Source organism: Apteryx rowi, unplaced genomic scaffold (genome assembly GCF_003343035.1).
Source record: "Apteryx rowi isolate R43461 unplaced genomic scaffold, aptRow1 scaffold_330, whole genome shotgun sequence".
NCBI classification, from domain to species: domain Eukaryota; kingdom Metazoa; phylum Chordata; class Aves; order Apterygiformes; family Apterygidae; genus Apteryx; species Apteryx rowi.
Window position 1 is genome coordinate 684,027 of NW_020449753.1, and position 26,286 is coordinate 710,312.

The 26,286-nt window shown below is 38.4% G+C and overlaps 1 protein-coding gene across 3 annotated transcripts; it reads left to right on the forward strand.

Moving 5' to 3' along the window:
* Positions 1–234: 234 nt before the first annotated feature.
* GNE (glucosamine (UDP-N-acetyl)-2-epimerase/N-acetylmannosamine kinase) lies at positions 235–25,947 on the forward strand. Of its 3 annotated transcripts, none has more exons than XM_026071799.1 (12): positions 235–343; positions 6,009–6,217; positions 9,626–10,077; positions 11,364–11,516; positions 11,990–12,202; positions 12,874–12,961; positions 14,085–14,295; positions 17,886–18,015; positions 22,079–22,300; positions 23,304–23,486; positions 24,186–24,302; positions 24,971–25,947. In XM_026071799.1, exons 2-12 carry the CDS (start codon positions 6,054–6,056, stop codon positions 25,204–25,206), a joined length of 2,169 nt encoding a protein of 722 aa, XP_025927584.1. In that variant the 5' UTR covers positions 235–343; positions 6,009–6,053; the 3' UTR covers positions 25,207–25,947. The 3 variants fall into 3 exon arrangements, with proteins under 3 accessions (XP_025927584.1, XP_025927585.1, XP_025927586.1); XM_026071800.1 differs by having other exon boundaries at positions 235–312; XM_026071801.1 differs by lacking the exons at positions 235–343; positions 6,009–6,217 and adding an exon at positions 7,323–7,360.
* The last annotated feature ends 339 nt before the right edge of the window (positions 25,948–26,286 follow it).

The following is a 26,286-nucleotide window of genomic DNA, read 5'->3' on the forward strand; positions in this document are numbered from 1 at the left end:
GGGGCGGCGGCAGCAGCGCGGAGGGCGGCGGACGGGAAGGGAGGAAGCCACGGCCGCGCTGTATAACGGTCCTGAAGTGTGAGGGGGGGCTCTGACAAAGCCGGCGGTAGCCACGCCCCCAGAGCTGCAGTCGTGACGGGTCGGGGGGGGGGAGAAGCTTCAGCGCATGCGCGGCGGCGGCCGAGGGCGTGGCGCCGCCGATGCGAGAGGACTGTACCTGCGGCGCATGCGGGCTGGGACACCGCGGACGGGGCAGTGCTGCGCGCGTGTGCTGGGGGACTGGGCGTGCAACGGGGTGAATGCATCACGCTGGTAGTGGCTTTTTATCAGGCGTTTTACTGGGGTAAACCTTTTGCATTTTCATTAAAGCGGTTTCTGAATTTTCTCAGCAGCCTGTGTGTTCCTTAGTTGCAGCTCTTTGCAGCTAATGTGCTGCAGAGTTTTAATACAAGTACTAAATATAATTCTGTTCTGTGGCTTCCTGAAACCTAACGTTAGCTGAAGTTGAAATGCACTTTAAATAGCATGAATTGCTTTTGGTTCTAGTCAGCCTTTGCTCTTTCTCCACATCTACCCCCAACATTGTTTAAAGACATCATTATTGCAATCAATAGCTGCTGTAATTAAGTGTGCTGTGTGTTGCTATGAAGATGTGTGATCAATCCATTCAGTTTCTCCTTGATGAATAACTGCTGTGAATAGTAAGATTTTTTGACAGTCTTAGTGTTTTAGGGGATTGTATTTTCTGGATTTGGATTGGACACTTCTAAAATCTTAGACACTCCTTGAGGATTAAGGAGGATGGAAAGCTTATTTTTGTTAAAATCGTATTTTGCATAAATGAAAAGATAACAGCTTTTTCAGAGGAAAAATGGTGGTTCTGGCTAAGACAGGTAACTTGGAATAAAGAGACTTTGGGTATGCTCACTTCGTCACTACATTATTCTGTGCCTTTTTACCTTGGCTTTTCAGTCTTTATCATACAGAATATGTATGTAGCATTGAATAAATACAGGAGTCTTGTATGAGGTTTGCTTCTAATTATAGTAACATTATTCATGCAGTTTCAAAGACAAGCTTACACAGATGTCAGAAGCTGCCTTTGTATCTTGAACATTATTTTATTTGAATTACGAACTGGTTTTATGTATGCAGTCATACATAAATACATACATAAGAAGTCATACATGAGTCCTGTTCAGAAGCACTTCCAAAGCAAAGTTGGTTTAAGAAAGAGGAGGCACTGGATCTATTTGATTCTAGTTAATATAGTTTAAGGTTTGGCTTAGTAGTATAGGTATRTAGTACCATGCTCTCTGACCTAGATTTGCAATGCATCCTGGATCCTGGAGGAATTCTTTCTTACAGCTTCAGCCTGAGGCACTGAATTTCTTATATACCTGTAAAATATTTTAAGTCTGTTAAGTGAAATTAAAGGCAAGACTAAATTAAAACCTTCCTCATATGCATACATAACTGCAGATATTTTCAGCATGAGGAAATAAAAGTGTAAAACCATGATCAATTACTGTGTATTTTTGACGTAAAGGTCAAATATAACAGAAGGAACTTAATGCAAACAGATTAAAATTATTTCTTTATGGCTGAATCCACAGAACATGGCCTAATTTGCCATGACAATAATCACATGCTGGAACTTTCGCTATATTTTTGCATTATTTGTGTAGTGCATTGCATGCTACACAAGACTGTCATCTAATTTTGTGTCTGCTCCACAAGAATACAACTTGAGCCATCTGTGGTAGCTAAGACACTACTGAAGATATCTCTGTTTTCCCCACAACAAACTTCTATTGCTGAGAAAATTTGCCTAAGTGTAAAAAACAAAATTAAACATGGTGTAAAAGGAACATGAGATTGGACGGTCGACATTGTAATGGAATAGTGTACACATAGGGCTAATATATATCAGCATTTTAGAGTAGTAGAGAATACTGGGAATTAAGCCTTTTGCTTATTTAACCTCCCATTTCAGGTGAAGAATTAAAATACAGTTTAGTGATTCAAGAGTTAAGCATGATTCACAGCTCATTTGTTTAAATGAAGAAGTAGGTGTAGCTAGCTGTTGTAGGTAACAGATGAATTTGTTTTTGCACATGGCAAATATATAAAATGAAAAATGGTGGTAATAGCAAACCAAGGGAACCACATGTCTTTATACCAAGAGGAAGGAAACTCCTTTTTTGGTGCTCAGTTTACCACAAAGGTTAACTCATTAATCCTATCCTCAAAACTAGGCTGAAGTCAGGATTTTAACATTTTGAATTGTGGGAAGGACAATGATTCCTGGCAGATAGTATAACCTGTACAGCCATAGTCCTCATGTTTTACATTCAGGTCTTGAGAAACTGAAAATGGATTTAAAATTACATTTTGAGATTTTTTTTTACTGAGAAGTCTTCTGAAAAAGGTTCGATCATTGTTTTAAATGTAAGAAGCAGAGTGATTTTAAATCTTTTTTGTCATTGTTCGTTATTATCCAGATATGGTCGTTTTTGTTAGCTTTAATAAAATTAAAAGGAAGCTGAATCTACTGCCAAGCAGACTATTTAACTTCTACAAGTAAGAGTTTATATCCTTCTACCTCTGACAGTGGTAGAAGACAGCCTGTCTTGTGAAGGCTGCTTGGTTCTTTGTTTTCACTTTTGCTGCTTACATCATGTTCAAATGTAAAAGGACTTTCAATATGTACCTYTCAAAAGCCTGAGCTTTTTAGATGTAGGAATGGTTTGCTCTTGTGCCCTTGAAATTTGGCAGGTAAAATCTAATTCTTAAGACAGAATAATTTCTTGGCAAGCTAAAAGTGGAGCTTAACCGTACGGCCTCTCAACATAATGCCAGATTATGAGTTAGACTTTGATGCTTTCTGGCTTTCAATTAATTATTCAGCGTGGGAACATTCCTGTTGTGACAGTCTTATCCCTTGGGTTTGAGATGCCCGTACCACACACCGATCATCAGCCTGTGACTTGCCAGCATGGTAGCACTCCAGAAATATGAGGCAACAGAAAATGTAGTTTATGAATTCAGTTCTGTGTAGATCCTGGCATATCAGCTGCCATTCATGTGTCCAGTTCTGCTTACAGCACCAACCCGGTGCAGAAGCAGAGATTCCAGCGATGTGGGAGATGGCTAAAGGAGATTAACAGCGTGGTCAGTTATCCTTAATAAATCATTTGTAGAATGATGCAAACGGAGGGAAGCTGTGTTTCTGGAAAGGAACATGCTGTATAGCAGCTGCTCGGGAACAGCTTCCCGAGTTACCAAACCAATGGAGAGGACAGTGCTGTTGTATTTCAGTCAGAGAGGGGTGGTCCCAGTGAGTTAGTCTGGAAAATGTCAACTTCCATTTGCTTGCGTTAAAACTGGAATAAAATTCTGACTTAGCATTAGATTCATACCCAAAAGATGGTACTTGTTTAAAATAGTTATTTGCAAAAGGAGAACCATAAAAAAACTTCTAAATAGCTGGTTTCATTACCTCTGGTGGCAACTTGACTGTTTCTATATGGGGGGGGGGGGAAATTGGGTTATTTCGGGGAATTTGTTGCTGTATGCTTTTTTTTTTTTTTTAATAAGTTGTTCTTCAAAGTATCTTTTTCCAATTGCTACATTTAAAACAAAACAAACAAACAAAAAAAACCCAGCAAGGTAAAATGCCCGGCTGTGATAGGTAAACATTAAAACTGACTACATGGTTTAATCAGCTACTAAACAATCTGGAAAATAGGATTAGATGAAACATCTTGTTACAGTAATAGTTCATCTTGCTTGAAAAATACTGAATTCCTGTAGCATTTTAATTGTGAGGGTGCTTTTTTTCTTTTTTTTCTTTCTTTTTTTAAGACTGCAAATTGCATGATGATTATTATCGTCCTTATTTATCTACTTGTCTCCAAAAGTTGTTGTCCTACTGTAACTTAATGTATTATTTAATGTCTTGATGTACTTTGGCCTGCAAAAGAGTATGGAAGGGATTAGAAGTCAGTATATAACTCCTTTATGTATTTTGCCTCACCAAAGAGTGCTTAACAGATGCACAAACTGACTGAAGCAAAAGCTGGAAAAGTCATCTGGTTTCCTTGTGATAGAAGGTAGTGACTGCAAATGAAGGTACCCTGTTGCTAGAAGTAGGTATGCCAGTATCAAGACACTGACGGCTATCTCTATATTGGACTAGTGTGATCTAGTTGGATAATGCAAGTGTTTGTGAGCTATTAGGATTAAATTGTCTCAGTAAGTCATCAAGTTGAATAGCCTGTTATTTCTTCAAGAACATGCTTGTCTGATACTACCACTTGTAATTGGGAAGGAAACAATTTAAGAGTTTCAGTGTGTGCAGATATTAGACATTAATTGCGCCCTCCTCTGGTGGCATAGGACAAACTGAGGTTCACTGTTATGGTGAGAAGTAAATAGGATCTTTGCAGTATTTGTCTGGGACATCCAATTGAAATTGAAAGTTTTTTCAAGTTGCAAATAAATTACCTAGGGAAATTAGTGTCCTGGAAGATAGTATCCAGGGTCTCCTTCCACAGGCCTTCCGGATTAAGGAGGCGCTTCCCACAGCACTTCGTATTAATATTCTAGGTCCCTTGGTGAACAAACAAACACACATAAACGTGATTCCTTTTAAAACAGATCACATTTAATGAGCCAAATACAGCAGTATGAATTCTAGTAGCTTTGTAAAAGTTCACCTCCTATGCCTTACAGCACAGAAGGTCTTTTCCCCCTCTTCTTTCTGTGCCAGCATTTGTCTATAATACTGCAAGCAGATTTCTTCCTCAATTTGCACTACACAATAACTGTGATCAGCTGCTTTTGCAGTTCCTAGAAAGCCCAGTGTGAGTTTGTCACTCCAACCACATTTTGCAGAAAGGCATTAGGTAAGGGTACCTGCTGAACTCCAGCCTGCTTTGTCAGGATCTTGACAGACTTGATGCCAACTCACTAAGGACCATGAAGTTTCCATAAGCCATTTCTTAAAATTTTTCTTTAGAACCTCTCAAGTTGGTAATTTCTAGTCCTGAGAATTTCCTGCAAACAAGAAGTTCTAATTGTTGACTGTGTTTCCCCAGGGTAACTCAGCATCACTCTGTCCCCAGATCCCCTTTTTGTTTCTGCTGAGTGGCAAGACACTTGATTCAGCTGGTCAGCCAAGCCTACTGAAATATGTTCCCCTGAGCCCAGTGTCTACTAACATGAAATCATAGCTAGTAAATCTGTGTGTACCAGCAACTACCTTCCTACATGGAGAAGAAGAAAGGTTTTTTTGCAAACTTAGTTTTCCAAGGTCCAAGTTAATCTTGTGGAAGCTCTTAGAAGACTTAGCTATGTATTGGGACATAGTTAGGTATAGGTAAGAATGATTTCATAGAAGTGTTAGTGTTAAAATGGAGTTAAGTGCAGTTTTTTTCTAGTCAGCTCCAGATAAGGGGTGAGATCAAAATCAAACTGATAGTTTCAGGTTCAGTTTCATGCTACCTCTCACTTGCATAATGTTTGTGGACTGTTTTTAAAGTAGTAGAGGTCTGATTTCAAAAACTGCTTTCTTTCATGTTCACAGAATCTGTCAATGGATGTATCTCTTAGGAATTTGTTCCATTTCGTGGTTTTGGAATAGGAGGTTTTTTTYTTCTTTTACTAAGGCACCAATAATTTTCCACTTATGTAGAGGTTCTGTCTGAGCACTGTTTACTGTTTAAGTACTGTTGAACGTCATAATGTTTAAATATTGCTTATATAGAATATTTAAATATTGTTTATAGAAATGAAGATAGCAAAATTAAAAGCTTAGCTTAAAAATCTGTCCTTTTCTTCTAAAATCTTTTCATAATAGGTACGATGGGGTACCAGTTGTCTGTTATCAATGGCTAAAGTAGTACATGTCTATGAATCTGTGCTGCAGTTGTATATGCTATCCATTAAGTGTGCCATTTAATAGCTGTGAAGATTATTAGTAATGCTTTCTTTCTATTTTTCAGGAACTGTATTTCAAGAATCTTTCAAAACAGAAACAAAAGGAAATCATGGAGAAGAATGGAAGCAACCACAAACTTCGTGTTTGTGTTGCTACTTGCAATCGGGCTGATTATTCAAAATTAGCTCCTATTATGTTTGGTATTAAGGCAGAACCACAGTTCTTTGAGCTTGATGTTGTAGTGCTTGGTTCCCATCTGATTGATGATTATGGGTAAGATGGATTTTTGTATCTCTGCCATTCTGTTGCTGGTACGTTAGTGAAAACATCAGGAATATGCATAAAAAAAATCTTGTCATCATAAACGTACATAACCAAATTTTACATATCATTTTTTCAGAATTTTTTTATTTCATTTTGGAGATCTTTCTGGGATTTTGTGTTCTCCTTTCAAACCAGTCCTGGAATAATATCAGATTTCATAAAGCTTTATATGAGTGCAGTAACTGAGATCTTCCACAGGACCAAATGAAGTGAGAAACTCAATTCATTCATATTTCCTTTAGAATCTGATGATAATCAAATGAAAATAGATTACATTTTTGAATTTTCATGGAGAAAACATACCTACAGTTATTCTGAGTTGAAGCTCTTCTGCTTTGCATAAATAGTTACTGGAGAAATTCCATATCCAAGGGGAATACTGTCATTTCTGACCTTCAGGACAGGGGTGAGGGGCTTGTCTCTTCTTGACAATATGAAAAACTAACAGACATGTCAGGTAGGATTCAGCAGCAGATAGCAGGGTCCACTCTAGAACACCCTATAAATAAATAATCAGAGCACCTGCCAGGGAGGGTGGACTGTCTTGGTCCAACTCCCTGTTCCAAAGGAAGGACTGCAACTTGAATCTCTCATATTCTAGACGAGTATTTTCATATGTGCTGGGGAAAAGAGAGAAGGTAAAGGAACAGCATGTGTATCCTCACTGAAGGTGGTGGGGTTGAAAGACACATTTTTGCAGCCTATGAGTAAATATATATTACCTGTCAAAAAAAGGAAGACGAAGAAGGCTAACATGGCTTAACAGTAGGGTAAGGGAGTGTCACGCTATGACGGTTCAATAGTAACAACTGAGACAGTAACATAATAAAAATTATGTTTATTTCCTCATGCAAGCTCTCAGATTAGTAACACCCATTAAAATAATGTGATTACTAATTTAGAAAGGATAACCCAAAACCATCGGTTACTGCGCTATTAATTGGAAACACTGCTTATCTCTACTTGAAAGCTAGTTTGTTCACTCTCTTAGTGAGAGGACTCTCAACCTTGAGGAGTTACCTTAACCCAGTGTCCCAGGAAATGGGGTGTGTGTGGGGGAATACTCACGGTCCAGCTGGAGAGGATGATCAGGTAACGCTTCCATCCCTGCTCAAACTCTCTTAGCTCCCGAGTCTCTTTTTATAGGGCTGGGGCTCTGGGCAAACACTGCTTTTGCTGACTTTTGCAAGCTTCACAATCACGGGACTGTTTGTTTGTCTGCTTGGAAAGACCCTGTTAGCGAGGCAAGACCACAACACCTCCATATCGCTTCTTCCCTCCCTGGGGGTCCATGCAGATTCCAGGTGGCAGACTTCTTTAGTCTTGTTAATTCTTCTATTCCACAGCCTTGCACTTATCTGTTGGCAGACTTTAGTCCTGTTAACTTTTCTATTCCACGGCCTTGCACATATCAGTTCTGGCACATATCAGTAGGCAAACTTCTTCAGTCCTGTTAACTCTTAACTTGCTTGTCAGGGAGATTGTTAGATATAAGAGTATATCCTTCAAAGTTGTATTCAAACAAGAAAAACAGAAATATAAATTCTAACAGGCTAACCACAATAATGCAAGCCAAGGAACTACTTGAAAAAGGCATAATCACTAGCAGCACATCCTTCTTCAAACATATCAGAAGCAGGAAAACTATCAAAAGATTTGTAGAGCCAGTAGATGAATGAGCCAGATGATTGAGTTGTAGAGTTAGTATACAAGTAACACTCAGAGATGATAAAACCATCACTTAAAAATTAAAAGTTAATTTTTTGAATCTCTGTTCAGTGAAGCCTGGATTCCTTGCTGGAACCCAAAGCATGCGTCTCAAATTCAGTTTTCAGTGGAGGGAGTTATAAAACAATTAGATATGCCTCTGGATCACTCGTGGAAGAGTTCCATTTCTGTTCTGAAAAAAAGATCCAGGAGTCATCTGGGAAACTACCCGTAGCCCAGCTATCCATACTAGGCAAATTGGAAAAAACTGTTGTAAGCGATGTATTTATCCATGTGTCCAGCAAAGCTGCTATACTGATGATGARTCACACAGCTTTCCTGAAAGGAAATCACGCCATGTCTATTCTTTGAAAGACTCTAGAAACACACGGACGAAAGAGTTTGATTTCTCAGGGTTTCCAGAGCACATTCAGCAAGGTTCCTCATTAAAGGTTTCTACAAAAACTTAATGGACATGGTATATGAGGGAAGGTCTTAATATGGACAAGCATGTTCTGTTAAAATCTTTTAACAACTAATTTTCTCAATAGAGGAGGATTACCAGTGGAGTTGTGGGAATCTTTCTTGGCACCTGTGACATTCAGTGTAGTTGTGAATGAGCTGGGAAAGGGAGTGAACAGTGATGCAACAAAGTTTGGTGCTGATGCTGAGCTGTTCAAGGTTGTAGAAATGAAGGCTGGTTATGAGGAGTTTCAGAAGGCCCTAACAGAAGTACTAAGTGATCGAATAGTAGGTGAAGTTCAGGGCAAATAAATGAAAAATCATGCGAATGAGGAGAAGAAACAATCCAAACATTATTTATGCAGTGAAGAGTGCTCATTGACTGTTAGTGTCCAGGAATGATATTATGGACATCTAATTGACAGAACTTTGAAAACCTCAAGCCAATGATAAGCAGCAGTCCAAAAGTAACTCAAAAGACCAAGAATTATCAAGAAAGAAAGAACAAATGGAAAACATCATTACGTCACTGTAGGCATCTGTGGTATATCCACATCTTGAATTCTGGGCATAGTTCTTGTTTGTTTGCCATTCCCCTCTACCTCTGTGCTTCAAGATACTGGAACAGGAAAAGGTACAGAAAGAGACAACAGTGATGGTCAGAGCTGTGAAACAGCATTTGAACAAGAAGCTACTAAATACATTAGGGGTCTTTAGCTTAGAGTGTAAAGATAAAAAGAGGTCTGAAGAATCCTCACAGGCTTACAGAAAACAAATAGGAAGTAATAGCTCAGTGTCTGTTCTAGTTCATGAATGGGAGACATCAAATGACACTAGAACATGACAGAATCGAAGCAAAAGAAGATGGTTCTTCACATAAGATGCGATTAAGCTGTTGAATTCTTTGCCACAGGTCATTGTAGATGCTAAAGATTTAACAAGTTTGAAAAAGTGGCTGGACAAATCCCTTCAGGAATATTTTTATGTACAAAGAAGCTGCATATCCCACTGGCAGTGGGAGAAGATCACTGTATGCTTCTCATATTCTTCTGCTTAAGTACACACTATTGGCCATTGTTCAAACCCAGGACAGTTATTCGAATGTTGTTGTATACAATTAGTTTGTCAAGCTATGTTGCTGTAAAAGCAAATTGTATTTTACTCTAAACCTTTTTTTCTTCTCTTCAGTAACACCTATCGAATGATTGAACAAGATGACTTTGACATTCATACAAGGTTGCACACTATTGTGAGAGGCGAGGATGAGGCAGCCATGGTGGAGTCAGTGGGCCTTGCATTGGTGAAGTTACCAGATGTCCTGAACCGCTTGAAACCTGACATAATGATAGTGCATGGTGACAGATTTGATGCTTTGGCACTGGCCACTTCTGCAGCCCTGATGAATATTCGAATTCTTCACATTGAAGGTGGGGAAGTCAGCGGGACCATAGATGACTCTATCAGACACGCAATCACCAAACTGGCCCATTACCACGTATGCTGCACAAGGAGTGCAGAGCAGCATTTGATAGCCATGTGTGAAGACCACGATCGCATCCTTTTAGCGGGATGCCCCTCATATGACAAGCTTCTGTCTGCCAAAAATAAGGACTACATGAGTATTATACGCATATGGCTAGGTGAGTAGTCCACTTCATTATGTGTTTCATATTTCTTTCAAAACTAGACCGACTTAGTAACTAGGTTTTCAACCTGTTGTCCCTGAAGCCTTGAGGATCTGTTGACCAGTGTCTCTGAGGAAAGTACAGGATAAGAAAAAAAGACAGGCTTCTTGTCAGTAAGCTGAAGTTTGCTTAATTGGAGATGATTATGAACCCACTTCTTCTCAAAAACCTAGTTTCTTTGCTGGTTGTATTGCTTTATTTATAAAGTTTCTTTAAAAACATTTCAGCTTTTGTTCTGCCTTGTATAGCTGGAAAACTACAAACCTATCGCAGCAAGCATCTGTTCTTTTTGTCAATGGAAAAAATAACTGCTTAAATTGGTAATTTCTTTGATAAGACCCATTTTTAAAATTGACTTTTTCCTATATGAACAGTTATCATGGTATAAAGCATGTATCCGAAAAGAATCAGAGCTCTTCAGGGCTAATTTAAAAACATTAAAGGGAATTTATATTCTGAACATTCTTTTGAGGAATGCATTGCAGTAATGCAACATACATCAAAGACTTTCAGTGTTTCATATCCTTTTGCTTACAAATCATTCCTGCAAACAATGGAGTTTTGTGTTCGCTTTTTATTTTGGACAAGAAATCTCCTATAAGATATGTTAACCTGTGCAGATAGAAGCTGGAATCTTGTTGAATCAGTAGGTGAATACTTTGCAGATAAAGTTTTCAACAAATGTGCAGAAAGAAGTAAGACTGTGTCTCTTCCATTTTTTCTTTTAAGCAATGGGAACAAAGTCTTTGCTTGAGTATTGGAGAACTGACAGAAATCCTGAGTAATGAGTCATAGTGAGAATTAAATACCACAGTATGAGTGATACCTATCTGGTTGCTGTTGTGAAACAGTCTTGCAGGTAGATCCTGGTCTTACTGCCATTGCTGTAAGTTGAGAGCAACTTCAAGGACTTTCACATTATTCCAGATTTGCACTGATGTGAGAACAGGCTCTCCACTCTGGTGTAGTCTTGCAAAGTTTTAGGGGAAGGCCTGCGAGTTAACTTTGTGTTGGCCTTTGACAATAGCAGTTATGGGTCTTACTTAGAGAGGCAAAAAATAAAATAAATCCTCATGTTACTTCCTTGAGTTTTACTGTAGCATTGCAATTCACGTGCTAAGATATTCTATTCAATGCTTAGACAGTTCAGGCATTCACATCAGTAATTTGAAAACTAGGTCCTCCATTCCTCTTTCCATTCTCTGCCAATAAAAAACTCTTCTTGGGCTCTATTTGAACAGGTGAAGATGTCAAATCCAGAGATTATATAGTTGCTCTGCAGCATCCTGTAACCACAGATATTAAGCATTCCATAAAAATGTTTGAGCTGACGCTAGATGCACTCATCTCCTTCAACAAGAGAACGCTTGTTCTCTTCCCCAACGTGGATGCAGGTGAGTAAAATTGGTACTGATGCCTTTGTGACAGTGTGATGGCTAACAAACTAGCTTTAAAGAATACATTGGTTCTTAGGGAGTGCTTTCAAGCCAGAATGTCCAGCCAGGTGGAAACAGCTGGATGATCTCAGTATAAGGTGTGCATCCACTGCAGCTCTATGGTCACATTGCAGGACATCTCATATTTTCAGTCTTGGGAGGAAGATGAAAGGAAGCCATGTGACACCCGGAAGTGACATTAGTGCTCCTGCATTAACCAAAACTTATACAAAGACTTCTCCAGTGGATTTTGGGATCAAATGTAGGCGAAGTTGCCCAGCTCTAAAACTTGTGCAGTGGGGATAAAAAAAGTGAACAAAAATAGCTTGGAGCTGGCAGTTCAATTGACTCCTGTCAGCTCCTTTGCATGTTGAGGCTTTCAGTTTAACAAAAAAATCTGAATCATTTGTTCATACCCTGTTTTTCTGTAGGAAGCAAAGAGATGGTTCGGGTGATGAGGAAGAAGGGCATTGAACACCATCCCAATTTTCGGGCAGTAAAGCATGTTCCATTTGACCAGTTCATTCAGCTAGTGGCGCACGCTGGTTGTATGATCGGTAACAGCAGCTGTGGTGTTAGAGAGGTGGGAGCATTTGGCACACCTGTCATCAACCTGGGGACACGTCAGACAGGAAGAGAAACAGGTTTGCTTAACTACTTTAATTTTCTCAGAGTTCTGAGTTTCTTTTGTTCCAAAGGATAAAGTCAAACAGATGCTTGCCAGACATCATCTTGCAGTATCAGTACCATATTATTTTTGACCTATTCTAAAGCTTCACTGGCTATTCTTGTCATCATGTCAGTGATGCTATTGTGTTTTATACATGGTTTTTATCTACAGACCAGCTCAAATAAAACGTATTTCCATTTGTAGTGGCTTCCATTTGCCAGAATAGACAACTAATATTTGTCCTGTATAGTTACTCTGGCGTTTGACATGTATACAGCTTTCACTTTAAAAATACAAATTCCAGTACTTCAGAAAGTGTCTGTATTGTGATATTTCACAGTCTTGCATATTCAACAAAAATAGTTGTTTACCTTCTGTTTTCATCTGTGCTCTTATTTATGAGAATTGCATTGAAAGCTGATCTTCTACCCTCCAGTGCTTGACACTGTACCATGGGAATCACTATGGCTTCAATGGGAACATGAGTAGGCATAGAAAAGATCAAGAGTAATGTCCATCTGGCTGGAGTCATTCCTGCTCAGAGCACACAAAATTAATTATTTATTCATTTATAAAACAGTTCTTATCATCTAATATCATTTAAGTAGCTGACCTGTTCTGTTACGTTCGTTTTTTGTCGTCTAGGTGAAAATGTTCTTCATGTTCGTGATGCTGACACACAGGATAAGATTCTGCATGCTCTGCAGCTTCAGTTCGGTAAACAGTATCCATGGTAAGTGCATTTGTTTTGCTTCACAGGGCATGTTAAAGCAGTGGAGAAAAAAGCACTCAGTCTTGAGGTGGTTCATCATAACTGACCAGGATATTTTCACCGCACTAATATGAAGCTACAAATTGTTTTTCATTTTATGTGGCTCATTCAGAATCATAGTGCAGTGTCCTGTGTGCAGATTAGTACCTATAGAGCAAAACATTACTAGTAATGTTTTGGTATAACTAATACTTTAACATCCAACAAAAAGTCAAGAGGTCAGAATGTATCTGTGAGCTTCAACTAGCGTGATTTATGCAGCTTGTTCCATAGCAGTAGTATAGGAGAGAACATCCCGTCTGCCCATATTTGACTTCTTCTGCTTGAAGGACACACTACTTTATAGCTGGCTGGACTTCCAGCATGCTTTCTAGAGAGACCTGATTATAGCAAGCTCCCAGAAGAGCTACTGGATTACAGCAAGATGCCTTCATTGGTCTTCACACAGTAGTGTTTGTAGTGTTGTTGTTCTTAAACAACTAAGTTGTTATAAACTTCATGAGATTGTATATGTTTAAGGGCAAGAACCAAGGGTATATTTGTTAAGAATCTCAATAAAGTAATGAAATTGAGTTGTGTTTTACTAAATGTCTGATGGCATATATGGTGATATTCTGAAACCAGACTTCTCTCTGTTGCAAACTGACATGAATTGTACCCTTTAAAATCATCTAGTTGTCGTCTGTATGATATCTTTTCTGGACATGTACCACCAGAAGCTCATAGTTCTTAATTCCAATAATTTTTAGAGCTTTATTATGCGAGTTTGTTCATTAAATCCTTAATTTTTCATTTAATTTTTTGGTGTCTTTAATATTCCAGTTTTTCACATTCCATGTTTCATATTCCAAAATGGAGTTAATGTCAAACCTGCACAATCTGTTGAGTATTATCTTCAAACTACTGCATGTTAATGAAATATCTACCATATCCCATGCCTGGCTCAGGTAGTCTGAGGTTAAGTATTGTCACAGGAGACACGCCATAATTTTGTAATGATACACTGTTACAGCCTTGTCATATAAAAAACTTCATAGATTGTAGTGTTATACCTATTACAATTGATCTTTTTTTCATATTATAGCTCAAAAATATATGGAGATGGTAATGCCGTTCCAAGGATTCTGAAGTTCCTCAAATCTATTGACCTCGAAGAGCCACTGCAAAAGAAATTCTGTTTTCCTCCTGTCAAAGATAATATCTCTCAAGATATCGACCATATTCTAGAGACACAGAGTGCCTTGGCAGTGGATCTAGGTGGAACAAATCTCCGAGTAGCAATTGTCAGTATGAAGGTAAATATTCTGTCATGCTTTTATACATTCTGCAGGCTCTACTGGGTTTTGTGGTTCTTTTCCTACACTGGGGATGGACTGATGATAAACAAGACCTCCAATAAGGAGCAATCCTACCAGTTTTTGCTGTTAAGGGATATAGTAGATTTTCCCCCATTTGATGCCCCTCTTGTCAAGTCATGCTACAACTTGCCTACTGGTTTGCTCTTCCAAGTCTACTGTTTAACTAGCAAAGCCCATCTGCCAGTGCATGGCCCCAGCTGCTGCTTCTCTGTGCGAAGTCATACGGCCCTAGAAGAGTAGGTTAACTTTCAGATGTTTTAGTCCCCAAAACAAAGGTGCCTCAGTTCACTCTGCAGCTTTTTATGGCTCATACAAGAAAGCAAAGGTTCCAGGAACAGTCTCCTTCCTTCCCAAATTGCCTTACAGAGCCATGTAATAGACACACAGAATGCTTCTGAACAACAATCAAGAGCTAGAAAAGCAGTTTACTGAAGAAGGGTGGTGGGTTCAGGGTGGGTGGGTTCAAGATGCAGAGTCTTTGCATCTCTTTTACCAACAGAAGAAAGGCTAGTAAAAAAATTGTTAATATCTTCCAAGGTCTTGCTGCATAGGAGCATAATCAGTAAGATAGCACCAGGCCTCGGCTGGCCTTAGTGTTCAGCGTAAGGCATCACACAATAGAGATGTAGACCAATTGGAGACAATCTGGAGAAGGGCCACAACAATTATTACAGACCTAGAAAACAAGGAAAGGTTGACGAAATGGAATTGGTTTGTCCAAAGAGGGAATGACTGAAAAAAAAGTCTTCAAATACGTAGAAGCCTTTTCCAAGAGGAAGAAAAAAATCTGTTTTACCTGTGCATGAACAAGTAGTAAAGGATTAAAACAACTGGAAGGGAAACCTCCAAAGTTTTTCTTAGTATCTAGCTTAGCTGTCAATGCAGTAGAAAGTTGGAATAGATAATCAAGAAAAGAGTGGTATCTATCTTCATCACTAAACAATTAAGAAGAGGTGAAAAAAAGTCTCAAGAACGCCATAATTAAAGTTTGTTGATCTTGCATTGGTAAAAGAGAGTGGATTAGAATCACATGATGATCTTCTGAAATTCCTTCTAGGGTTTTGACTGGTTGTATTGACTGTGATTTTTTTCTCTTTGATGTCTGAAAAGAGATGCTTGATGGTTTAATGGCATCCTCAGTATAAGCAGCATTTGGTACATATGCTAGAATTCCTAGGTACTTTAAAGACTGTATGAGTTTTGAGTCCAAAGTGCTTCTCTTTCTGTGAAAAAAGACCTTTCAGCCTTCTGAAATAAGCTTGAAATGCTTTAGAGGCTGTATGGAGAGATGCTTAGGCTTAGGAGTATTTTGTGATTTAATGGATTCCATGCTCAGGAGCTCCTCAACTCATTTTCCTCCTAATGGCACAGTAGGAAGCTTTCTCTAGCCTCTACCATACAACTAATAACTATGCATGGCTTGTGTAGCTCTGCTATTTATAGGCAAAATATTAAATATCTTAAACACTTGCCAGCTAACTTAGAAAGATGAAAATTTATGCTTGGCAAAAAATATCAAATACTGAAGTCCTAAAGAATAGCATGTGAGGCAATCAAAGAGGCATAAATGTCACCCTGGTGCTAAATCACCTGTAAAGGCATCCTGTAATGAAATAAGTAAATACACACATACAATCGGCAGATTATCTAGACCACTAAAAAAAGGAATTTCTGTTTAAACTTGGAAGCTTGAAGCTCTTGACAAAAATGGGATAAAAAATTATTTGATGATGGTATAAATGTATTTGAAATAATTTTTATCTAGTTTGATTAATAGAAGGATACTTAGGACTGAAGAGTTTTAACTCATTTAGACACCTGTCCTCATTTTGGGGAAAACATAAAAACTGTGAACTAAGCGCTGTAAGGATTTGATTGAAATTGATGTCCAGAGGTTTTTAGCTTTTATTCTCAACAATGTTGGATATTTACTCCTACTGTTACACTGTGTGCCTCCAAATACCCAGATGAGTTGGACATAGTTACCCAGAAAGAAAAGCATGTTGCCTCAAGCAACCTGAAGGGCTATGAAGGTGGACCTGTTGTGGTCCACAGTTTTTTCATTCCCTTAAAAGATGTCTGGTAGATAAGGTCTTAAAGAGAACTTCTAAGTATGACTTTTTTGAAAGTAAGAAAGACTGGCACTGGTAGAAACGAAACTATTGAAAAAAAAATCTTGTCTATTTTGGATGGTATAGCTTAGGGTGTCATTTATGAAAATTAAAACATTAGCAGTCAGAGCAAAAAGAAAATGATAGAAATACCATAATAAAGTCTACACAACAGCTGTAAGCATTTAACAGCATGTGGCAGAGCTGAAGGTACAGTTTTCTTTTCTTGAAGAAAATGACTGAGCTTTCAAGAGCTCTGGAAACAGTCCTTTTAAAAGTTGTTGTCTCTTCAGATAATTTGGTTGCTGCAACTGTGTTGTCCAATATAATTTCCTCTGATTCCTGTCCCGCTTCAAATCAAGAAGTAAAGAGGAGCCTAAAGTATAAGAAAAAACTAACCCAACTGCTGATGTAATGCTGAAATGGTGGGATCCAGTGCTCAAACATCAGGATGTTGGAATTTCTAAGTTATTTTGGTCGTACTGCGTATAGACTGACTTTGTTACTCCCTTGTCCATAGTTGTATTAATATACTGCTCTTCATTTATGTATAGTGTGGAGTACTCTGGATATAATAGAGAGAGAACACTGCTAGGCAAAATACCAGCTTCTCAAATTTCCTGGCCTACTCCTGCAAGATTAACATCACATTAATATTAGTTCCTAGGCACCCACAGTTTCAGCTGTGCACAATGAATGCTTTTATATGGCTGCGTGACTCCCAGGCTATAAAAATACTCCCTTCCTCCTGGACCTTCCCTCCCACACACAGCAGACGTCACGGTAGACAGTACTGCAGAAATTTTTTAAGTGACTCACAATCATAATTGCTTAGAAGAAAGATTATTTCTGAAGGGATAGTAATGTAAACTGAGCACTGAAATTCCAAGCATTTCTCTGGCTGACTCTCCTCCTGCTGGCTAAAARAAAAAAAAAAAAAAGACATATTTATGGCACCATGCAAAATTTCATGTAGTCAAATCAGAAACATTTCATTCTCAAAGCACTGCGGGTTTCTTTTGCCTTTTTTAGCGGTTGTTATGCTCTTACTTCTTTTAACGCTTGATAGTGTTGAATTTAACTGTATCATGGTTTACTCCTAACAACAGTTCCAGCAGCCCCTGTAATATTTCCTTGTACTGCCCATGTTGTGTTCTTTAAAATACATACTGTATTTCAGATGGGGGAGGTTGATTACAGAGCACCTCATCTTGCAAACTCTTCCCCCAGGCTGTCAGGAGTCTTCTTTCACAGAACAGCTTGTATGACCAGGACCAAAGGTCTACATCTATTTTTGTTTTTAAAGAGAAAAGTTGTGGCTCTGCATTTTTAAGTTGACCCGGAGTTGAAACTGAAAAGAACTTTCATCTTAAAGTTCATGTATATGGTGCAGATTTTGTTGTTTTTATTTTCTAGGGTGAAATAGTTAAGAAGTATACCCAGCTCAACCCTAAGACATATGAAGACAGACTAGAATTAATTCTGAAGATGTGTGTAGAGGCTGCATCAGAGGCAGTAAACCTGAACTGCAGAATTTTGGGAGTGGGTAAGTTAATGTCTCTTCTTCTGAGAATTTCACTAAATGAAATCACTACAGGTTAATTTAAAACACTTTTCCAAAACAGTGTATTTTGATGCTCTTAAATTATATTTCTAACATAGTAACTTTTTTAAATGGCTGTGACAATGAGAAGCTGATGATAATATCTGAAGTTGCCCCATTCTGTATGAGCTATGAAAACAATCTGCTAATCTGTAACAGTACCCAAGTCCTAAGCTACAACACCATGAATTTATAGTACAGGTTCCCTCGCTACAGAAAGAAACGCTATTTGTGCTGAATTATATGGTCTCTGACTTTAGGGTTGTGATTTTGAATGACATATAGACAGTTCTTCTAAAGGAAACTCATCTAAAAGGTACGGTATATAGCAGAAGTGGCTTTTCAAGGCCCTGCAGTGCCAGAAGTGCATGGCTAGATGCTTAGTGCATATTGGAACCACACTTGACACTCCTGCAGCCGAGTGCAGTTTTCTCTAGTGCCTGTCAGCCTTTCTCTGTGGCCAGGATCAGCCATGCAGCAGAACAGAGCAGAATAAAACGGCCAAAATGATATATCAGATTTGGAGCTAACAGAGATGACAGCAGTGTTTTTGTTCATTTCCATTTTACTTACAGTGTAGTAGAGATCCACTTTAAAGTATGTGTTTATATTATAACCAGTCTCCACTGCTTCAGTTTCATGATGACTCTGAGCTTTGGTCTGAGATACTACTTATTGATGTAAGTGTCCTGGATATTAAGGAGGGCATAAAATCCTCCTTCTATTTTGGCTGAGAAATGACCTGAAAAAAAAAAACCTATTTTGCTCCAGACCAAAACTTATTTGAATCACAAGGTAGGAAAAAAAGTTAATTTGAACTTTTAAAAGTATTTGTTTTTCAAAAAATGTTAGGTACCCAAAACGTGAAGAGAAATATGTCAGATCTTCAAATCAAATCTTTCAGACTACTTTCACTGTAAGTGAATCAAAGCTTCTCTTGTCCAGCTTCATTAGCTCCATAGTAGTAAACTTTTTTTAATGCCTTTACCTATGGAAACTGCAGTTTTTTCAGTGCTGATTCTGGTAGATTTCAAAAATAAGCCCTGCCCTTGGTAAAACAGATTGTCTCTCTTTAGGGGTGAAACAACCCAAGAACTGCATTTCTTAAACCCACTTGGTTTTGTAATATTTTTATATATATGCTAATGGAGGAGCATCTAACTGTCTTCCTCTTCTTGCTCTGAAAGGCACTTTGGACTTTCAGAACAACTAAGGAAAAGAAAAAGGAATTAAAAAAAGAAAAAAGAATAAAAAAGAAAATTAACTGCAAGAAAAACAAGCAACCTCTGTGAGAACAGTCTCATTTGCATCAGGAATACCTGCAATTAACAGCCTTAGCACTGGAAGAGAAGATTTCAGCTATATTTTGCTATCCAGATAAAGCTGTATTAGAAGATATAATTTACTGATTTTAAAAATTTCCTTTAGTAAATGTAGAGGAACACAGAAAGCTCACAGAGAAAAAGGCAGGTCATACCTAATCCCAGCTTCCTGATAATAAAGTAATGCAAAAGTGATCTCTAAATCTACAATATCCAGTGCTCTAAAGATTCAGTGGAGTGCTTGTTTGGTGTCCTGCAGCTCAACRGTACAGAAGGTTTGACAACAGAGAAAGTGGAATTATCCTGGTACATGCAGGGCACTGTCCCTTTGATTGTCATGTGGTATTGGGAGTACAAAGACTCCATCCAAGGAGCACCATGCAGTTTTCATGAGGAGTAGCTTATTTCTAAAACTGTAAGGAACTCTTCCATTTAGAGAAAATTCCTTTTTCTATAATTTCTGGAAAATAAAAAAAAAATCCATCCAGTTTCTCTGGGAGATTGCAGCATATTGCTGAAAGATGAAAGATACCTCAGGCATAGGTAGTACACATGACTGAACCACCCAGTGTATTTTATTCTGTCCAAATGCGAAATCCTGACAGCCTCACAGTTCCTGTAGAAAAGACAGTAAATCCTGCCACAGTCAGTATTCCAGACATCTGAGAACAGTTCATAGCCAGCTAGGTGTATTAGGATAATAATGTTACAGAAACTGGTTTACAGATTTTTTTTCTTTATATGGGGAAAGTTTGTTTGTCATTCTGCCAGAATTACATTTGTGTTTATTCTTCTGCCCATTTCCTTCTGTGACTGATAGCTTACTATTCAGTTATGAATGAGGGAGAAAGTTGTGCCACAAAATGAGAAACTTCTTACCTGGTTATTTTCTTTCTGCTAGCTGATTCTTGCCTCATTCAGCCTGCTCTCACAGTTTGGATGAGAATACTAGCTGGAATTGAAGTTTCTCTTTAGAGAAAGACATGTAATTTCCATAGGATTCATTAATATATTAGATTCTAGTTATTTCCTTAAAGCTAATAATCATCAGCTGGAGTGTTCCTATAACTTTGGAAGAATTTTTGCTAAACTGAACAGAAGGGCTGGACTTAGTCCTGGAGCCTCTATCAGTAACACTGGCTGTCTCCAGGTATCGTAGGTAGGGATACAAGTAATATCCATTGGTAATGAATGAGGAGAAGGAGGAAAGGAAACACAGATCTATATATGTTGCTTAGAGGTGCTTGTGAGAGCTATCTACTAGGCAGTAAATTTACCAAAAATACATTACCAGTACTACATTCTGTAATACAGAACTAGAGTGTTATCACTGTCCCAGTTACACTGGCAAGCACTTCTGTGATGACAGCACAGAGTTTCCTGAAGCAGCATTTAAGTTATCTATTTGGAGCTGATGGTAGAGTACCTTCTGGTATTCCTATACTCATTTACATCAACTACAGCATGAGTCCACTGGGAAAGGATTGTTCATTTTACCATATTGCAAGGTTTTTTTCCTAAACTGCTGTTCTGTTTTACAGGAAAATAATATCTTAATCATGCTGTCTCCTAGAAAAAGTTTCTGAGAAGAACAGCCCACAAGAGTACAGCCTGGCTCAATTTTGTTTGATTCCAAAGATTTGAGCAGAATTTATCAAAGCTAGAAAGAGTAGGCGTGTTTTCCTAACCTACTGCTGAGTTAGCAACTATTAAATACGGTTTTGTTGCAATATGCATTTATTTTTTTTTAATCCTAGGGAGACCTTCACAGATTTTCAGTATTTTTCTGGGAGTAACATTTCTAGTAGGTACTTGCTGATAGATTTACAGTTAATTTATTTTTCATAAAGTGAGATTTTCATGGCTGTCACTGCTTTAGTGCTCAATTCAGCTGCAGGTCATGTGGCTTTTGCGGCGACTTTCTATTATAATTTTAACTAGGCAATAGGACTTTCTTTCACAGGGTCTTCTGAAATCTTTAGATAAGCTCCACAGTTATATAATCTCTGTACAAGAATAATGGTTAAAATGTTCAAACTTTGTTTTCTAGAGCTAAATATTTGTATAATAGGGTGGCCTACTTTTCAGAGGTACTCTCAGAGCCCATCAACCTTGGAATCCCCACCAATGAGTAAAACAGTACTAACCATGTTTCCATTCAGTAGACAACTCTCTCAACATAGTTTAGTACTTTCATAAGGAAAACATTGTATTTCTAAGTAGAACTTGCTACTCAAAGTCCAGTGATTATTTTTAGTCATTCCAAATCTGAAAAGGTATAGCAAATTTCAAGACATTTTTACTATTGCATCGTTTAAGCAATTTATTCAGTGCAGTTTGTTATTATGTCTTTTATACAAGACTAAGAAGAAACACAAAGATTAAGTGATTTGCTGCAATATTGCCTGAAGTAAGAAGATGAACTCTTGATTGACTAATGCTGTTTCCCATCTAGTTCATCTTAAGATGTTGGGTGCATCTTCATCAGAGCAGTAGAATTCTGTTAATTTTCTGCATGTCAGAAACAGCACTGCCAGTAATACTTAGAGATTTTTACTTCAGCGGTTTTGAAATCTAGTATTGGAAATAAAAAATACTTCCTATTGCAAAGGGAAAAACAGATCTTTACTTCAAGGATTGCACGCACTTAGTTTTGCTTTCTCTCCTGTGTTTATGGGACTTAGGTATTTCCACAGGTGGACGGGTAAATCCCCGAGAAGGAATTGTGCTTCACTCTACCAAGCTCATTCAGGAGTGGAGCTGTGTGGATCTCAGAACCCCAATATCTGATGCTCTGCACCTGCCCGTCTGGGTGGACAATGATGGAAACTGTGCTGCTTTGGCAGAGAGGAAATTTGGTCATGGAAAAGGAGTAGAAAATTTTGTAACACTCATCACTGGTACAGGTGGGTAGATTACGGTGAAATGAAAACCGAAGTCCATATACTAGCACCATCACTCAGAGGCTCAGCTGCTCTTAAAAGCATAAACAATATCATTGTGCCTGCATTGTGCCTAATATATCAAGTTCTTTAAGCAAAAAATCCTCTGCCACTGTATCCATTTGTCCCATTTACAGTACTTTTTTTAACTTAGGCAAACGGAACATTTGGCATTGCATAAGCTGCACTGATAAAAAGAAGTTCTGCTGATATAGCTGTGCAGACAAACCATTTTAAGTAAGCAAAACCTGAGCAACTTTGGCTGGAATCATCTTGTGATTCAGCTTCATAACTTAATTTTCTTCCAGCTACAGAAAATACAAGTGAGATCAGAATACCTATCTAAAATAGCTAGATGAGCAACTTAGCATGACAAATTGTGTTTATTATATCTCAAATGCAAATGTGGGGTAACTTTTCTCCTTTGTTAAGTGTATAGTCCTTTAGAATGGTGGCAATGATAACTAGTTGAAGAATCCCCACCTGGGATTTGTGAAGGGGTAGAAGATTGCAGGTGTACGTGTTCTGGCTCATTGACATAGAGGTTACAGTCACTGTATAGATGTCTAACTAACTATGGTGTTAAAGCATCTTCTCTGAAATACAAAATTTTAAAGCCACTTGAAATATTAGCTTTGTGCATGAAGAGCAAGATTTGTCATAGTAGTCCTGAGACACTTGTGTCTAGGATGCCTCTTAGTACCTTCAGTAGGCTTGAGCATAAGCTTGGAAGAAAGGATGAACATTATATACCATTCTGTTATGTATGGATAGAAGGGAGCTATAAGTTTGCTTTCTAGGAATGTGTTGAACAGAGATGAGTTCTTCAGTAACCCATCATTCATTTGGTCGCCAGTATAGAAGACCACCAATGCATGTATTTTATCTTCATTAGAATAAGCAAATGTGAAAGAATTGGGGCTGTATTTTATCTTTTTTACTCTCAGCAACTTTCATACCTTTGCAGGAATTGGAGGTGGAATCATTCATCAACATGAACTGATCCACGGCAGTTCTTTCTGTGCTGCTGAACTTGGGCATATTGTCGTGTCTTTAGATGGGCCAGAGTGTCTCTGTGGTAGCCAAGGATGTATAGAAGCATATGCCTCTGGAATAGCCTTACAGAGAGAAGCTAAGAAACTGCATGATGGTATTTATGTACTTCATCTTCAAAAAAAAATTTACATGGGTTTCTGAACTGCAGTATAGGCAAAATTTGCAAGGATGACATGAAAGAAAATGGGCATGCCTTCTTTTTTCCTGGAGCAGAGGAGAATGAGCATATGGGCAACCAGATAGAACTTCTTATCTGTGGACAAGGAGCTGCTGCTGCTGCTACCTTTGCAGTACAGTGCAGTTCTGTCTCAGTTAGTTATGGCAGTACCCAGGCAAGCCACACTTGGAACCTTTTGTCTCCTGATTACCACAAGCATGTAGGAGAGTTTTGCCTCTATTTTTTAAGCATGCCACAAGGTAGCCATTTTCTTAGGCATTTTGCAAGAAGTTTGGTTTCACAGTGGTTGTCTTTCAGCAATAGCTTCCCAGACTTGGATACGGATGAAAACAATTTATAATTTAGTTTATTAAGTTTTGGGGCTGGCAAGACTAGCGAATTATCATACTGCAACTGTCTGAATTTGAGGCATTGATTCTACGAACAATTCCCTGAATAATATGGATATGATTGCTTTGACTAAACTCAGGGGTGGGTGGATTTCTCAGCATCCAGGCTTCGCTCTGCAAGTAACAGAGATGTAAAGATCTTAACTGCCTGTTTCTCATCCTCCATCTCTTGCCTCATAACATCACCATGTTTTCCTCTTGGCCTTCTCTCCTCCGCTACAAACAGAGGATCTGCTTTTAGTAGAAGGAATGTCCATGAAGAAGGAGGAGGTTGTTAGTGCTGCACATCTCATTCAAGCAGCTAAACTTGGAAATGCAAAAGCAGACAGCATTCTCAGAACAGGTAAGACTGTAACACCACAAATGCATAGTTCCTACATTAGAGTTGAGGATCCCTGTATAATTACAAATGGTAATGGAATGTTAAATACCAGTGTTGGAGGGAATGTAGGCAGCTTGTGTATTATTTATAGAGTCCCTACTCCAGAGTATGGGAGGATGCAAAGTTCCTGCAAAAATCAGTTTGTAAGAAAGATCTCAATATTTGCATATTATTTTGGAATATTATGGGACATTTCATGATAGGCAGATGAATGCCTAGCATGAGCAAGCAAGGGCAATAAGCATAAACTTTACATGGGATGTTTTACTGTTTTACAAGCTTTAAACATAGTCCTCTTCCTCATACATAGCTGATAGCACAAAGATAGTAGAAAAATATTTTCCTTCTTTCTCTTAGATTAGAAGTGTGGTAATACATTGCTTTATCTTTGACATCTGTATCCCTGTATGATGCATTATCTTGCAATAAAATTGCCTTTTTTTCCTTTTATTTTGAAAGAAAAATTAATGGCAAGCTGATATTGTTTTATAACAAACTCATAATTGTCTGCTATATGGAATAAAAAGCTTTCCTGACCACAGTGTTATTTACTGCTAACAGACCTATTTCAAGAACTGATGCTTGGACTGTTCTCTGTTACTTAATTTCTTAATCTGTATTTTTTTCAGCTGGGACAGCATTAGGCCTTGGAGTTGTGAACATTCTGCACACCATGAACCCCTCTCTTGTGATCCTGTCTGGAATTCTAGCCAGCCACTATGTTAATGCTGTTAAAGATGTGATACAGCGACAGGCTTTGTCCTCTGCTAAAACTGTGGATGTGGTGGTCTCAAATCTAGCAGATCCTGCTCTTCTTGGAGCTGCTAGCCTGGTACTGGATTACACTACACGTAGAACATACTAGGTACCAGGAAGAATTATACAAATGGACTCTTCAAATTCCTAATGGGTGGAGGGAATACTGTGCCCAGAATTTTTTCTTTGACCAGAGCAGCTACTGAATCAGAGTAGGGTTCCAAATAGTTAATCACTACTTCAGCAATTCCTAATTAAGGTGGTATCTTTTTTGTATTTTTTCTAAATTTTGTCCACGTTCATAGGAACTAATGTGCAATTCTGTTGTTTTTAATCACCTCTTTAGGCAAGGCCAGATGTTGCTTTAAGTGTAGTTGAATTATTTATGAACATATCTTGATGTACTCTGGGAAACAGATGTGGGGTGGTATGTCAAATTATAGCTAATGCTTCAGGTCCTACATCCTATTTCTCACCCATATGAAATGAAAAATCTAGAATTTGACTAGCTTTTTCCATTCCTAAGCTTCCACCCACAAGTAACTATGTAATCACAAATAGTAGGTAGTAGATTCAGTGGGTGGAAAGAAGAGAGACATTGCCTCTACAACCAAAAAGGCTGCATCTAAAAATTGTGGTTTATGAAGGACTTGGAGGAGGCAGTTATTTATTACAGCACCTTTAGAGGGCTGAGTCCCATTTTAGAAGCTTTGCATATGAAGGAAAAAGACTGTGATTTACTGAGTTTACAGACTGCCAGAGCTGTCTGAAGAAACTGACAAGCATAGCAGTGAGCATCTTCTTTGTCTTCTGACTATGGCCAGCAGTAAATTATTTGAATTTTATTGTTCTGGGCTTTTTGTTTGTTTGGTTTTGTTTGTTTGTGGTAAACTGCATGGGAAGGATTTAGTTTCTCAAGGGACTTGGTGAACTACATTTTGTCTCCCACAGCAGAGAGGGTGGCCAGTCAGCTGAACTCTAGTAATGTGATACTGCTGAGCATAAAGCCTCTGTCTTTCAAGAAATTTCATCCACTGCAGAGTTACACAGTGCATCTCCTCAGCAGTGTTGCTGACTGCAGGTATGTTGTTCTTGACCTGCATTCACCATCAGCTGGCGAGATGGAGAGTCAAATCTGAGGCCTGATCCTCATCTTCAATGCATTCAGTGGCCAAGGAGCAGCGTATGT

Coding starts and splice junctions, on each gene's coding strand:
- GNE (XM_026071799.1), top strand. CDS start 6,054: ATGGAGAAGAATGGAAGCAACCACAAACTTCGTGTTTGTGTTGCTACT. Junction 6,218..9,625: donor CATCTGATTGATGATTATGG/GTAAGATGGATT, acceptor TCTTCTCTTCAG/TAACACCTATCGAATGATTG. Junction 14,296..17,885: donor TAGCAATTGTCAGTATGAAG/GTAAATATTCTG, acceptor TTTATTTTCTAG/GGTGAAATAGTTAAGAAGTA.